Here is a 17,255-nt window from a genome sequence, read left to right on the forward strand (position 1 = left end):
CAGTATTGATTCCATTTAATTTGTACTACGCTCACTAACAGTAAACCAAAATACCTTCGAGGTAAAAAGAAACTACCGAACAGATTGCAAAAGGTTCGTAATCTCAATTACCAGAGATTAGATTACATGTTGCAATTTGAGCAATTGTAGGAAATTAGTTGCTTGCCGTGTTATCGAAAAACGCTCAAGAAAATATCAAAGCGCTTTCCTGTTCAAACGTGTATATACACAGCAACCCTCCTCTCTCGCTAACAACCCTGGTGTGCACGGATGGAGGTTAAACGCCACATTCTCATGGCAGGGGCAAGTCTTCCTGCAGGACAACCACTGCTAACTTCACAAAAAAAAGTATATTTCATTGGTCTACTCAAGAGAAAGGAAAGACATGTATTCGTTTAAAGCTCTATTTAATGAGAAAAAAAATATTAGCTGCAATTACTGCCTATGAATACGGAGACTTGTATAAATCTCTTTTTGGTTGCTTATATCAGAACTGTGCTCATCCAGCATCCACTGCCTGACAACAGCTAACTCTCGATTTAAAGCTTTCGTGACTGCAGGGATTTTTGCAATTTACAATTGTATTTCATGATGTTTTATTTTTATTATTTTATTATTTCCCTTCTACGTGACTTAACCAAAAGAACCAAGAAGAACAGCTAACTCCTGACATTAGAAGAAGGCCTTTGTCATGTATTCCTTTGGGCAAAGCTCTGAGGGTTATGCATCTCTCAACAACGCGGTGCGTTTCACCGCGATCATTCGCCGCCGTACGTGCATGCTCGCGTGCGTGCTCGCGTGCGTGCGTGCGCGAGTTTACCTGTGCCAAACACGTGCTCCCGACGCTTTCCCAGAATGCAGCGAGCAGCTCGCAGTAAGCCTGCCTCTGGTTTGGCGGGAGATCGGGGTCCTCCGATCGCCGCCCCCAATGAGCCAGCAGCTCGGAGAGCTGCGCGAAGACTGGCGACTGCTGCAGCTTTGGGTCCGCAATGGCCAACTCCACCAGGGGTAGCAACTGTTGAGCAACAGCAACAGCACACATGTCACGTACATTTTTTATTGGTAGGAACCCACTGGTTCCACCAGCCACCAGGGGATTACCGTGTCCGTCCGTCGTGCAGGGAGGGGCTGGGTGGGGAGGGGAGGGTGGGGAGAAGCTGGGTGGGGAAGGTGGGGTATGGTGGGGAGGGGAGGGTGGGGAGGGGCTGGGTGGGGAGGGTGGGGAGGAGCTGGGTGGGGAGGAGCTGGGTGGGGAGGGTGGGGCTGGGTGGGGAGGGGCTGGTCACCCCGTGGTGCCCTTATAAAACTCAACGTTTAACCTACTCACGCCGGCTTGTGCCCGCCCTCAGTCGGCCATATTTGCGGAATACACCACGCCGCCGTTGACCCTGGCCATTGACCGAGAAACCCAACGTTCCTACCAGCTCCCTCCGCAGGAATGTGTTTTAATACGGAACCTACATGACATAAGGTGACTGTGTGGCTGTGATGGCTCAGAGTAGGGGCACTGAACTGAGAGGCTGGGTTTGAATCTGGTGACAATCAACTCATAACACTTGAGATCCTAGTTTAAACATGGGCGGCTGGTTGCCTGCAGTCTGACCCAGGACCTCAGCAGTGCCAGTTCAGCACTCTAACCCTCCAAGCCGCCTGGCCACCAAGGCTAACCTGCAGTCTTAACCGGCGAAGAATCTGTAACGTCACCGAACAAACGAGGAGGCTATTGCTGGCCAGTGTCGGCAAAAACACATGTCAGAACACCGTATGGGGCTTCGCTTGCCAATGAGCCGAACGCAGCTCAACCGACGGACAACCAAATAGAGGGCAAAAATTATTATGGTTACAAAGACGGCGCGTTAAAAAGGCACTCTGGCTTGCATCACTCTCTTCGGTCAATAAAACGAGAGTGCAGCGCGACAATCCAATACGTCAGTTACTCTTAAACTTGATGTTCGAGTGCGGCATATGTGACATCCCAAGAGGGTCATGCCCGGCCTCTGTAATCATATACATTGTGATCGTAAGTCATGCGGAATTTAAGTTTTGTTACTTTGCAGAAAGGAAAAGCGATGGAACAAAAAAAAAGACATTGTCGAGCCCTTTGCAGGGTGGTCACGTAGCCTGCAGTTGTTTTATGGGCTGCCCCCCCCCCCCGCTGACAAGAAATGCAAAATAAAAATCTATTTCGGACCTTTTTAAAGTGGCAGACGCTGAGACACAAATATTTAGCGAATTCTTCTTGAGAGGAATCCGGTGCCGCATCCATTCCGATGGGGCGGCACAGCATAAAAAAAAACTCCAACTCGCAAAGCAACAGGCTGCATTCCACGGTGAAAGATGAGGTGAAGCGCATTGCGTACTGTATACACGGACAGCGTCGAATTAAAACAACCTGATTGCAGCAGCATAAACAAGACAAAGACACCCCCCCGTATAGCCTTAACAGACTGTTGGGGCAAGTGCTGTTAGCGAGCACCCACGAAGGCTGGCACAACACACGAGGGGGTTGGTGAAAATTTTTACACACCGCACCAGGTAGTCATTTGAGTCTGAGTCGACCTCGGGGGAGGTCCAGAACCGGTTCAGATAATCGTCACTGGTGTTGGCTGTGAGAGGGAATCGCATCCGGGTTGCCGGGTTCATAGAGCAACGCGCTAACCGCTACACTACCACTCCCCACACACACGCAAACAAATATATATACACAAATGTGTGCAGGCACAAATGCAAGTATACGCGCTGAGCGTGCACATCTCAACAACAGTACTATGGGCAAAGACGCATAGATGGTATTCAACTCGGTGTAGAGTGAAAGAAAAAAACCACCACCTCTAAACAATGTAGCACATTTTGGTTTCAGTGTCTCTAATGGTTCCCAGATGTTTAATGTACACAGTGCTGTGGAACGCAGTTAAATACGATGAGGATGTGCAAGCCTCTGCCAAGCTCAGCAGTCCGGGGCGAATGCAGCGCCGACACTCGCAGAAACAACCTCAGTCCTGACTCCGGCCGGAGGTCGAGTGACCAGTGCAAAATGTTGTGTTTCATGTTTTTTATTAAAATATAATTCGGCAAATTGACGCAGAGCCTTAAGACCATTTGTTTTTTGCGCGAGTGTCCTTTTTCCGTACGTTGTTTGACAAATGCCTTCGGGTTTTTTTTTTACGAGCAATTTTGTGCGTGGGAGGAAACCAAAACGCCTGCACCAAACCCACGCATTCAACGGGAGAGCAACCAAACTCCGCACAGAGATTCTGTCAACAACCTACTTGCTGCACTGTCTCACACCGGGACTTCACAAGCAATTCCGTGCATGGGAGAAAACCGGAACGCACAAAACCCACAGGAGAGGCACCATGCGCTTGTAACACGTTTTTTGTGTGTTGTTTAAAACTTACGGGTTTTTTTCCAGCACGCAGTATTATTGTGTTATGATGTGTTTTTTGTGTGTTGTTTAAAACTTACGGGTTTTTTTCCAGCACGCAGTATTATTGCGTTATGATGTGTTTTTTCTTCTCGTCATTTACACATTTTACAAAAGTTACGAACATCAACCTCCGCACAATTTTCATATCCTGCTCTCACAACTTTGGAGGTGCATTCTGCCAAGAGCACCGCCATGGAAAGGACCGATGCATCGCAGGATCGTCAGATGTGGCGGCAGTTTTGGGGCGGGGGGGGGGGCTGGGTGGGGGCTTCATCTAGCAGCGGATTGACCATGACTGATGATGACCGCCATAGCGTGCTCTCGTATCTGCCCTGTACTATCATTGCATTACGTTGTGTGTGAGTGACGTTGCAGAAATAGCACCGAAGTGCTAGATAATGGCACACTTCACCATTAGTTTAAAATGTCTTTAGTCCTTAATGAAGCTTCAGACTTGCATTGGACAGAGCAGGACACACAGTCTAGGTACATATCTTGAACATAAGAGGTGGTTGGTATTTGGAATATGTCTATCTCTCTATGTATGTATGTTGAACTTCGTTCGCACAGTACGTAGTCAACCGTGCTAATCGAAGGTGTTCTTTCACATGCGTGCGATAGGAGTTCCTCAAACCCAAGGTGCATTGAGAGAAAAGGTAAAGGTGCAACCCTGCAATTTCTTGCTCAACTCAATGCTGTCATAAGGGCCCCCACTAGAAGGAGCTTTGCAGAGCCTTTCGAGAGGGTATTTGGACAGCAGTGGGATCATTTATGAAACGAGGAGGTGGCGGTGCATTGTAACCAATAGAATTCTAGCGATTCTAGATTTGAAGCTTTCGTGACTGCAATGATTCATATTCTCAGGTTTTTTCGGTAAAGTCACGTAGGTAAAAACATTAAAATTAATGAAAGTAAAATAAAACAAAACAAAATAAAATTCACGACGTTTCGGAGGCAACACAAGTCTCCGTCATCAGGTGGGACCGTCACAGCCGAATTAGCTGCATCAAGTGAAGCAATGATTCAAGATGTAATCCCTTATAAGCAAGTTGAAGGGAGGTGGAGAGGGGGGGGGGCTTATCAGGCTGTGGTAGCCAATGAATGGAAACGTATCGGGAGGGAGGAGGAGCGGTGATCAAAGACTGCACGCAGTGCTCAACACAATGAATGGAGACGTGTCGGGACGGAGGGCGAGCGGCGATCAAAGACTGCACGCAGTGCTCAACACAATGAATGGAGACGCGCCGGGACGGAGGGCGAGCGGTGATCAAAGACATCACGTAGTGCTCAACACAATGAATGGAAACGTGGCGAGCGGTGATCAAAGAACAATGAAGAGATTACTGTTAAACACTGTGGATGTTAACACTCGGTGAAGTAAATTCAAATAGTGCCTGTCAGATAAGATGGTCCAAAAAGTGTAATTAAGTCTTTTTTGCGTGGTTAATAACATCTTTCCAGTGATTACTGAGTTTGTACCCATCATCACGGTTGAAATTATGTCTGTGTTTGTATATTTGTATGGCTTCGTGTACAAACCTTTGATGGTAGCCCGGAGGTTTGCAGAGAACCTTGGTCTCGGAAAAGACAATTTCATGAGAGCCCGCCGAGTTGTAGCAATGATCGGCAACGGCCGAAGAATCAGTTCTGCCGTGTTTCAGATCTGACTTGTGCTCGCGGACACGATCAGCAACATGACGTTTTGTTTCTCCAATGTAGCAATCACCACAAATGCAACTCAATTTGTAGACTCCAGGATACTGTAAGTCAGGAACGACATCCTTCACAGATGGAATCAGATCACGGATTTTATGCACTGTACTGAATCGGACTTGGATCTTATGTTTGTTTAGAATTTTGGAGATCTTTTTGGTCACGCCTGCTATGTATGGTAACGTGATAGTTTTGGTCAGAGTTTCATGTGGTTGTTTCTGTGTGGTGGGAGAGACAGCTTGGCGGATAGTGCGGTCAGAGTATCCGTTCATCCTGAGGGCCCGATGTACATGTCTTAATTCATCAGTCAGGTGGTGTTGGTCAGAAATGCCATGGGCTCTGTGGTATAGCGTTTTGATGAGAGAATTCTTTTGAGATGGGTGGTGGTGGGAATCCGGTTTCAAGTAGGAATTTGTGTGGGTGGCTTTCCTGTAGACAGAATGTCCCAAGGATCCGTCAAGCCTCCTCTTAAACAGAATATCCAAGAATGGTAGTTTACCGTCTTTCTCCACTTCCATGGTGAATCTGATAGATGGGTGTCTAGAATTGATGTGGTCCAAGAAGTGGTTCAATGCTGGGAGGCCATGTGGCCAGATGACGAAAGTGTCATCCACATATCTCTTCCACAGGGAAGGACGCAGGGTGGATGTCTGGATGGCGTCTGATTCAAACTTTTCCATGAACATGTTGGCTATAACTGGTGACAAGGGGGAGCCCATAGGAGTACCCTCATTCTGTTTGTAGAAGGTGCCATTCCAGGTAAAATAGGTGTTGGTGAGGCAATGCCTAACCAGCGCAGGTACATCAGAATTCAATCCATGTTGGACTAAGTCCTCAATTATTGTTAGGGTGTCCGGTACTGGGACTTTGGTAAACAAAGATACTACATCAAAGCTGACGAGGATGTCATCAGGAGATAGTACCATGTCCTTAACCATAGAGACTAATTGGGTTGAGTTGAGTACTGCCGAAGAGGTCTTGCCTGTGAAGGGGAGCAGAGTATCTGATAGAAAACGGGCTAGTTTGTACGTCGGAGAGTTTATCGTCGACACGATGGGTCGTAGCGGGGTGCCTTCTTTATGGATTTTGGGAAGACCATAGAGTCTGGGAGGTCTTGCCGCCGATGGTTTTAGAGAGGGACGTTTGCTTGGTTCGATTAGGGAAGTCGAACTCGTGATGATACTGTTGGTTTTTGTCGTTAGGCTTTTAGTGGGATCGTTTTTAATTTTGGAGTAACTCCCATCATTAAGCAGGTCCAGGATTAATCAGAGTAACATTCCAATTTCTGACAATCTAAAAACGGTACTGGCCAAAGGACTAAATTTCGCCGTCACCCCTAAATATATACCAGTAGAGGATATGATTTCTCAGATTGATGTAGCCCTCAGAGGCATAGGACACATCCATGCGGATGTAGCAAGAGCTGAAATAGCTACTATTCTTAAGAATGCTAAGAAACCCACTAGTAACATCAGCAAAAACGAACGCTCTGAACTCGCGAATTTAAAAAAGAGAGATGATATAGTCATCCTCTCGGCAGACAAGGGCAATGCCACGGTCATCATGGATAAAGATTCATACAACAACAAAATCCTGGACCTGCTTAATGATGGGAGTTACTCCAAAATTAAAAACGATCCCACTAAAAGCCTAACGACAAAAACCAACAGTATCATCACGAGTTCGACTTCCCTAATCGAACCAAGCAAACGTCCCTCTCTAAAACCATCGGCGGCAAGACCTCCCAGACTCTATGGTCTTCCCAAAATCCATAAAGAAGGCACCCCGCTACGACCCATCGTGTCGACGATAAACTCTCCGACGTACAAACTAGCCCGTTTTCTATCAGATACTCTGCTCCCCTTCACAGGCAAGACCTCTTCGGCAGTACTCAACTCAACCCAATTAGTCTCTATGGTTAAGGACATGGTACTATCTCCTGATGACATCCTCGTCAGCTTTGATGTAGTATCTTTGTTTACCAAAGTCCCAGTACCGGACACCCTAACAATAATTGAGGACTTAGTCCAACATGGATTGAATTCTGATGTACCTGCGCTGGTTAGGCATTGCCTCACCAACACCTATTTTACCTGGAATGGCACCTTCTACAAACAGAATGAGGGTACTCCTATGGGCTCCCCCTTGTCACCAGTTATAGCCAACATGTTCATGGAAAAGTTTGAATCAGACGCCATCCAGACATCCACCCTGCGTCCTTCCCTGTGGAAGAGATATGTGGATGACACTTTCGTCATCTGGCCACATGGCCTCCCAGCATTGAACCACTTCTTGGACCACATCAATTCTAGACACCCATCTATCAGATTCACCATGGAAGTGGAGAAAGACGGTAAACTACCATTCTTGGATATTCTGTTTAAGAGGAGGCTTGACGGATCCTTGGGACATTCTGTCTACAGGAAAGCCACCCACACAAATTCCTACTTGAAACCGGATTCCCACCACCACCCATCTCAAAAGAATTCTCTCATCAAAACGCTATACCACAGAGCCCATGGCATTTCTGACCAACACCACCTGACTGATGAATTAAGACATGTACATCGGGCCCTCAGGATGAACGGATACTCTGACCGCACTATCCGCCAAGCTGTCTCTCCCACCACACAGAAACAACCACATGAAACTCTGACCAAAACTATCACGTTACCATACATAGCAGGCGTGACCAAAAAGATCTCCAAAATTCTAAACAAACATAAGATCCAAGTCCGATTCAGTACAGTGCATAAAATCCGTGATCTGATTCCATCTGTGAAGGATGTCGTTCCTGACTTACAGTATCCTGGAGTCTACAAATTGAGTTGCATTTGTGGTGATTGCTACATTGGAGAAACAAAACGTCATGTTGCTGATCGTGTCCGCGAGCACAAGTCAGATCTGAAACACGGCAGAACTGATTCTTCGGCCGTTGCCGATCATTGCTACAACTCGGCGGGCTCTCATGAAATTGTCTTTTCCGAGACCAAGGTTCTCTGCAAACCTCCGGGCTACCATCAAAGGTTTGTACACGAAGCCATACAAATATACAAACACAGACATAATTTCAACCGTGATGATGGGTACAAACTCAGTAATCACTGGAAAGATGTTATTAACCACGCAAAAAAGACTTAATTACACTTTTTGGACCATCTTATCTGACAGGCACTATTTGAATTTACTTCACCGAGTGTTAACATCCACAGTGTTTAACAGTAATCTCTTCATTGTTCTTTGATCACCGCTCGCCACGTTTCCATTCATTGTGTTGAGCACTACGTGATGTCTTTGATCACCGCTCGCCCTCCGTCCCGGCGCGTCTCCATTCATTGTGTTGAGCACTGCGTGCAGTCTTTGATCGCCGCTCGCCCTCCGTCCCGACACGTCTCCATTCATTGTGTTGAGCACTGCGTGCAGTCTTTGATCACCGCTCCTCCTCCCTCCCGATACGTTTCCATTCATTGGCTACCACAGCCTGATAAGCCCCCCCCCCTCTCCACCTCCCTTCAACTTGCTTATAAGGGATTACATCTTGAATCATTGCTTCACTTGATGCAGCTAATTCGGCTGTGACGGTCCCACCTGATGACGGAGACTTGTGTTGCCTCCGAAACGTCGTGAATTTTATTTTGTTTTGTTTTATTTTACTTTCATTAATTTTAATGTTTTTACCTACGTGACTTTACCGAAAAAACCTGAGAATAAGAATTCTAGCGCTTGGCAGGAATTGCTGGTCAAGAGGCAAGAATTGCTGCCACCTGACCGAGGGTTGTGGCTATGCGTTGGGGGCTAGGGCAGCGTACACCGACTGCGTATCCGGCATCCCAGAAACGCCCGAGTCCTCAGCCGTGCTATCAATTCGCCCAAGTCCACAGAGGCGCTTGCTAACGAGACTCACGTGGTGGGACAGTGGGGAAAACCCAAGGAGGAGGGACGACAAGGAGCTTGGCTCTGTCTCTCATTAGCCAGAACGTAACGGGTGAAAAATGACATCGTCGAGCACTTAGAGTTCCCACGTCAATAACGCTAATAATGGGGGGGGGGGGCAGGTATGCGCATTATCTTGTTTCAAAGGAATTTTTCAGATGGCTACTCCTCGGACCCAACACTGCTGCGGAGCGCAAGAGTCCGCACTCGTCCGCGCGCGCTCGATGCGGGTCGCTTCACCAAGACGGGCAATCGGGGTGGTCGCAAACGCCGAACGCGCTCGCCCACCGAAATGTTGGCGCGGCGGTAACACTCGTGCGTCACAGAGAGAAGGGCCTGAGTTTGAGCTCCAACTCGGGTGCCTTTCTGTGGAGTCTGTATGTTCTCCTCCTGTTCTGAGTGTTGTCCGGTTTGCTTCCATCGCTTAAACAAAACCCGATACAATGCAACTTGTATTGGCCAGTCATCCAACGCCGAATAAATTACTCGACTGGGATTACACTTCAGCAGCAACATCGCCTCCGATTGCGAAAACTTGGCAGGACCCTCTTGAAAAAGTCTCGAGTGAGGAGGCTTCACTGGGTAAACAACGATGAGATTTTTTTTTTAAAGAGAACAGACCCACGAACATCGAGAGGGATCCCAACGTGTTCAAAGTATCATTCGAATCATCAGGACAGAATCCAGCACTGCCCACGCCATGTGGCTGAAATGCGATCCGATTACACCCGAGTGAAACATTGCAAGGAGGCCACGCTTGTTTCCCTTGGCTGCCAGGAGTGACTATATTGAGCACACTGAGCCGAAGTCAAGGGTTCAAACTTCAAACGGCCATCAAATTTGTTGGGACATTAACCGTACCGTACGTGACCTTATCGGGAACGTTTAAAAATGTACAGATGTAAAATGAAGCGCGTTTTCATTCAATAAGGGCGCCGAATCGGGATGCAGCAGCTGTGCAAAATTGCCCCGGACATTATCGCCACCTGAATCTTTGGTTGGGTTGTTTTTTTGTAAGCAGGCGTTCATACCCCGCTTCCCCTGAGCCCCGACCGCCCCCGAAGTCTCACTCATAAAACCATTACGGTCGTAGCGGCAGCGAGCTCGGGGCCACAGTGAATTGGACGCCTCTTGAAAAGCCGAGGCCGGACCACTCCAACTCAAAAAGATGATTCAATATTATTCTTGTAACGGCTCCCCGGAATTTATTTATTTATAAGTTTTTGGAAAACATTACCGTTTTTGTAAATCCGGCCAGGTGGTACTGCGGCGAGCACGCTTGGCTCACAATTGTAAAATTGACTATTAGACCTCTCTCTCTCAAGGATGAATAATAATGTAGTTGTGTTATAGGGAAAGCCACACAGCCTCGAGATTTCAAGCGCATATAAGTACTGCACTGGGTCGTTTGGCCACATCCATGCATCGGTGTTCTACATGTGAGACAGAAACGAAGAATACTCTGGGAAAATACACTCAGGTAAAAGGATTAACACCCACCCAAAGATCCACACAGATGGGTTCACGAACCTACTTTTTATCCTGCCACTTCTCTACACCTCGCAGCAGCGGATATGAGAACATCACAAAGCTGCACGATGCCAGCCTCCGCCCCCCTCACCCTAACCTTTTGGATCACAACCGTGCACAATCACGCTCGGCCGCAATCAGCCTGGCCCACACCATGGTAATGTGGAATTTCCATTGTTATCCAAGGGACGCCACTGTATATAAGCACCGTCATACAGATTCTTAGGTTTTTTCGGTAAAGTCACGTAGGGAAAAATTTTTAATTAATAAAAGTTAAATAAAAATAAAATCAAAATCACGATTTTTCGGAGGCAACACAAGCTTCCGTCTTCAGGTGGAACCGTCACAGCACGATTGCTGTTTCAAGTACTTTTATTAATTTATTTTTTTTACCTACGTGACTTTACCGAAAAAACCTAAGAATATGAATCCTTGCAGTCACAAAAGCTTCAAATCTAGAACTGTCATACAGGTTGCATTCGGTGACAAAATATTCATGTGCAAGGCACTTTGAGAATGGCCAATGACTAAATCCCCAAGAACCAACTCACATGATCCCATCAAACCTCGGAAGCTAAGCTGGGTTGATCCTGGATGATTCTTGGATGGGCAATCGCCACGCATAAAACAGGTGGAGTAGTTGTAGACATTGTGGGCAGCAAAGGGCAGTGTGGTAAAATCCAGTGCTGTTCTGCACTCTACCCCTCACCAACCCGCAACTGACCAGCGTGGTGAAGTATGGTCATATAACCCTGCCTGGTGTCAGAAGGCCCTCATCCAGCAGTGGATTGACAAACAGGCTTTGCATTTACAGATGTACACACTTTGGAGTTTCTGTGGTATTTAAAGGCCGGATAAATGAAAATTCTTATCCAATGTGTCGAGTATATGTAAATTAATGCGTACATTTCTTGCTTTTGATTGTGATGAATGAGTGTAGATTTATTGGCTCATTTAATTACCATTAACCGCTAGCTAGGTGGCCCTCTGGAAGTGCAAATGCCGGCCTTTTGTACAGAAGTTCACCACAAAAACGCTGCCTGTTAAATACGCCAATTATCACAAAAATTCCGAGGTGTTTTTTTATTGCGCGCAATGTGACGAGAAGTAGCTGGAGCAGAGTTTTAGGAATAAAAAAAAACTAGCGCCGACGTTCCAACTTTCCAGTTAATTTCACTGAGACGATGGACAAGGGACTGAGCAACGTGGAAAACAAAACTAAAAGTGGTACAGAAGTTTCACTATTTGTACAAAAATTCCACAGCGTGGACCAAACCCCTCCATCACCCCGATGTTGTGCATGGAGTCTGGAACATGTTCCTGCTCTTTGTGCTGTCATCAACATCATCAAACAAATACAAGCGATGACAGAAGACACTGCAATGAGGGTTTTAAATGGCAATCGTTTTCATTGTGTGCTAATAGTACAGCCAAAGGCATGAATACTCCAAAGAGGATGGTCAACTGTAGAAATGGAGTGAATTCAGCTCATACGCAGGTGCTAAGTGGATTGTTGTGTCGCGTGACTGAGAAACAATGTCGGCCTGGAGAGGCTTTTGTCCCACAGTGGATAGACCGTGGATGCTTCTTCTTAAAATGAGTACAGCACAGATCCTGAAAACTATCAAAAACATGAATTTGTAAAAAAAAAATGGCGTAAGCTAAATGTCAGTGTGAATTCTAATTAAAAGATTAACAGAGTGCATGGGATGTGATATACAAGAACCAATTAAAACTCACCAACATCAACATTAATAAAAGTGCCCTACAACAGGGGAAAAACACGTACGTGGATTCATCATGCGATGAGGCTTTGGACCGCATTTGCAGTTTTATTATCCAGCGCGTCTCTAACATTGAGTTTTTCTCTGTTTCCTGTCGAACGCCAGCGTCAAAACACGCGTCGATTTCTGGCAGGCGAAACGCGAATAAGACGGGAGATGATCTTGCCACACAGCCAAACAAATGCCTTGTGGGCAAGCCACGCTCACTCACTCGTTAGCTTGCATTCACTCCATTCGCGCGCCACGGTGGCGAGATATTAACTACCACGCCTGGTGTACTACAGGAGGTCGTGGGTTCGATCCCAACCCTGCCGCATACAGTATTTGGAGTCATCTTCTTGGTTCTTTCGGTAAAGTCACGTAGAAGGGAAATAATAAAATAATAAATATAAAACATTTTAAAATAATATATTATGTTTTATTTTTATTATTTTATCATTTCCCTATAATAATAAAACTAAAACATAATAAAATAATATATGTTTTATAATTATCATTTTATTATTTCCCTTCTACGTGACTTTACCAAAAGAACCAAGAAGATGAATCCCTGCAGTCACGAAAGCTTTAAATCGAGTATTGGGAGTTTGCAAATGTCTCTCCCCATGGTCGTGTGGATTTTTCTCCAGGTCCTCCAGTTTTTCCCTCCGCATTTAGAAACAATCGTTTAGAGTATTTGGCTGCGACTATAAATTTCCACATGATGATAAGCCACTTTCCTTGAGCTATCATTTGTGATAGCCAGGTCGCTTCTGAAAAATAGCTACATAGCTCAGTGTGCCTTTACCTGGTAAATTTTAAAATAAATTAGTTTGGTTTCTTTTCAACGTAAACTGTGCTCCAGCACCTGTGCTCGGAGACGAGCAAAAACTCACGCGAGAGATCGGACACAGGAGACGATGCCTCTCAACGCAGTTGCTGCAACGCCCCCCCCGGCCCCCCCCCCCGGCCCACCCCCCCGACCGCGCCCCCTCCCGGGCCATCTGGCACCAAGATTAAAAGTGTCCAGTTGAAACGGGGGACGTATTGTTTTTGGAGAAACATTAGTTTATCTTTTCGCGGTGAAGAAAATATGAAAATGCACGCATGGACACCCGCACGGGAGGCATGTGCACTCACACCCACACCCACACGCGCATCCAACGCTACGATGAATTGGCCGAAAAATACGGCGTTTCAAATGTACGCCATGTAAGCCTGAGAATCCACAAACACCGCACACATGCACGCAAAAGATAAAGATCCCTACGGATAGCCTTAACAGACTGCTGGGGCAAGTGTTGTTAGTGAGCACCAATTAAGGCTGGCATGGAACGGTGAGGGGGTAAAGCCACACTGTTAAATGTACACCACCGAAATGTCCATCCCAGGATGCCTAAGCATTCGCGATAAAGGAATGATACAAATATTACTGTATTTGTTTTGTTTGTACCGGCCTGTTAATAGTGTTCTCGTTTGGTGTAGCCTTGTTCAAACCTTTAATGTAACAAGTGTCACTTTAAATAGCTCACACACGCACGAGTCCATGCATGTGTCGTAAGATTGGAAAAGTCTATTTTAATCGACGAGCCAATTAATCATCATGAACACGAGCATTCCTCTAAAAACGCTAACACTGCTATAACATTGGGCACGAAGGCTCCTATTGCCCTCAATACCGATGCTGCTCTCACAACGAGGAGACGGACGTCCTCCTCTGTAAACTAAACTATTTATTTTAAGCTACAGCTCTTTGTCAGCTACAAATGATAGCTCAACGAAATGTATAGCAGCCAAATACTCGAAACGCGTGTTTCTAAATGTGGAGGGTAAACTGGAGAACCCTGAGAAAAATCCACGCGACCACAGGGAGAATGTGCAAATCCCAAACAAACAGCGGTCATCAAGATCGGGATCGAACCCACAACCTCATGTACACCTGGCGAGGTAGTTAACATCTTCCAGCCACCGTGGCAAACGCGCGAATGTCGCTCGAACGCCACGGACGGCGGAGCGGCGTTCGTAACATTCGTCCGTCCGCCTCTAACCGCTCGGCAGCGCGAGCCCCGGTCGACGCGGCGTCGCGCTCGGATGGTGCACACACTTTAATCCTACGCCGGGCGAATTGAAGGTCAGAAAATATTTGCCGTGGTCGAAAGGAAGCACTAGGATTACAGAGCAAATATGTGTTTTTTTCACCCAAGATCTGATCCTGGCCTGGGGCTTCGCACTTCAGGCCCCACTACCTGTTTTTGCACGGCGTGTGAAGGACATTTTTGTTATTTTATATTAGGGCTTTTCTTTATTCCTGTGCTTGGCTTTCGTGGGAAAAAAAAAATCAAGTGGATCGCCGACGGTTGACTTTGGCACGGGAAGACAGATCGGCTGGAACAGAAGAGCCAAAGACGAAAAAGGGAAAGAGTTGATGGAGAATGAGTGAGCAGTCGAAAGACCTGGTGGAGGGTGTTAATGCACAGATGGCGCAACAACAGCCTCAATAATTCCTACTGAGGTACAAGGTGGACGAGGAAGAAGAGGAAAGTCCATAAATTGGGACCAGAAATTGTTCAAATTCACGCTCGTTGTCATCATTGTGACCAGGGGAACGGCAACCTGAGGCTCCATCTCCACGTGTGGCTCTTTAAGATTGCTTCGTGACGTTATTTATTAAGTGCCACCGTTTCGTATTCAAATGCATTGCAGCTCTTGAAAGAGTTTTTTTTTTAAACCAAATTTCGAAAAAAAATATTTTGGTTGCCAACGCCCGGCCATGATGGATGGGTGTCGCAAAACTGTCGCCATCTCTCACCCTCTTGCAATGCGAAAATCCGTCTGACTGCTACACGTGCTCCGACTTCACCGCTCCAACTTCAAGGCCAACGTCCTCTCGGAAGTGTTCTCTCCTTTAACTGTGACTCCGCCGTTAGTCTCCACCGCCAGCCGTCATTTTTTCGAGCGACGTGTCCTGCCGATACATCCTTCCTTTTCTTCACAGACAACACGGTGTCTCTTAATTGCGCGTCTTCTCTAATCCACGTGTTCCTCTTCCTGTCCCTCTCCATGCGTCTTTGTGCAACTTTCAGCATTTGCTCAATTCTCTTTGTCAATTACCACATATCAGATCCGATGAGCACGGTTGGCTATGTACGATGCGAAAGGAAAAGATTAAGAAGTTACCAGGTTTCAGATCTCTGCCGGGAGGTGTATAAATCAGCACAATATATGGGGGATGGCAGAGCTTGGATAACTGTTGGTAGTGGCAGCTCACCGCCTGGTTGCTGCCATACTGATTGTCTGTGGTTCCTCACGCCTCCCGAGTCATTCTCTCTCCTGTGAACAAGATCTTCATTGCTCATCGGATTCCTCCAGTCTAAATAAAGATTCCGATTCTTCGAGAGTGAGCAAATACCATGCGGCGTGTTACAAGTTGAAATTACCGATTGAAAACATTCCTCTCGGGGCACATTGCTATGTCCAGTTTTGCAAAAGTACTCCAACATGCTCTCATTTTCCTCTTTATTTCATCACTATAATGAGCAAATGGAAATTGGAAATTGTTCTCAAAAGCCCTTCTAGAACCAAAGAATGTTGTGTTTTTGACATTTGGATGTATTTTCTTAATTTAGTTCAATTGTATTGCATTTGGAGTTACATGAATTGTCCATTCCAGTTGGCTATGGGTGGCATGTGTGTGTCTTAGTGTGTCTGTGTAATCTGTGAATCTGCATGTGTGTCTGTATCTGTGAATGTGTGTGTACAGAATTGTGTATATTTGCATCAGTGTCTGTGTGTGTGTGTTTGTGGGTCTGGTTCAAGCATATGCTATAAGTTCACATCTCTCTGCATGTGTGTAGACTTGTTTGTCAGTATGTGTCCTTGTATGTGCATTTGTAAGTGTGCGTTTCGGTCTATATGCCTGTAAGTCAGCCTTAAATGAGTACTGGCACACTGTAAACATCACAACTGGGGAAACAAAAGCAGCCGGGTGTGGTGCTAGCAAAATCAAACTCCAGTGTGCCAATCTGGTCTTCATCACTGCTTGCTAACAAGCATTTTTCCCCAACAGTCTGTATTAGGCTATATGGGGGGGGGGGGAAATCTTTGTCAGTGGATGTATTTTTAGGTAGAGCGTGTACGTGTGTCTGTACACATGTCTATGACTACCACACCACACACACATTCCTAGAAAGGCTGCTGGTGCACAGCTTAATTATCCAAGCCACAGCCAAGAGGGCAACGAAAATCCCTACCAGAGACACCTACGGCTGCTTGAGCTACCCCAGGTGGTCCCCGGTGCAGGCTCTGACCAGGCCCAACGCTGCTCAGCGTCTGTTTGTCTGCAGAGGTCAGGTTACCGAGGTGGCGGGGCAGCAGAGGCGTTATGTAACCGAGATGCCGGACACCATCGCGGCTCCGACCGCTCTTGTTTAACAATAAGCAGACGTGCCACCATTATCGCACACTTCAATCGCAGCGTCTGCCCTGTAGGGGCTCAGGATAAACTCATCTCGTGCCCAACGCCGTTGCGGGTTATTAGGGGCAAATATGCGTCATTTTGAAGCTCCCTTCTGAATGGGTTGGGTTTCTCCAATTAAAGTGACACGAGCTCATTAATCTACGGATAACGAAACGTGACGAGAGGACAAAATGTACCGGCAGACATGAGCCGGTCGTTGGAATTTGTTGGACGAGACGCAGGTTGGACAAATTAGCGACAGAGCATGCCAAATGGACAGCAAATACGAGAAGTGAGTGGAACTCACGCATGCCGACCTGTGGCGATGCGCACTTGACGAGCAGGTGATGGGAACCAGAGGCAGGCATTGCAATGCACATCACGATGCTGCGACACCCAGGACCGCCCAGAAAGGCGGTCAAAAGGGGCAATT

The 17,255-nt window shown here is 46.6% G+C and overlaps 1 protein-coding gene across 1 annotated transcript in view; it reads right to left on the bottom strand.

Annotated features, from left to right (window-relative positions):
* The window catches only part of LTN1 (listerin E3 ubiquitin protein ligase 1), a 183,175-nt gene that overhangs the window by 152,873 nt on the left and 13,047 nt on the right, over positions 1 to 17,255 (bottom strand). Inside the window, exon 10 of the mRNA XM_078877327.1 lies at positions 821 to 1,015. Within this exon, the coding sequence (XP_078733453.1) occupies positions 821 to 1,015 (195 nt within the window). The remainder of the gene's footprint in view (positions 1 to 820; positions 1,016 to 17,255) is intronic.

This window comes from Lampetra fluviatilis, chromosome 47 (genome assembly GCF_964198595.1).
Source record: "Lampetra fluviatilis chromosome 47, kcLamFluv1.1, whole genome shotgun sequence".
In the NCBI taxonomy this organism is placed as follows: domain Eukaryota; kingdom Metazoa; phylum Chordata; class Hyperoartia; order Petromyzontiformes; family Petromyzontidae; genus Lampetra; species Lampetra fluviatilis.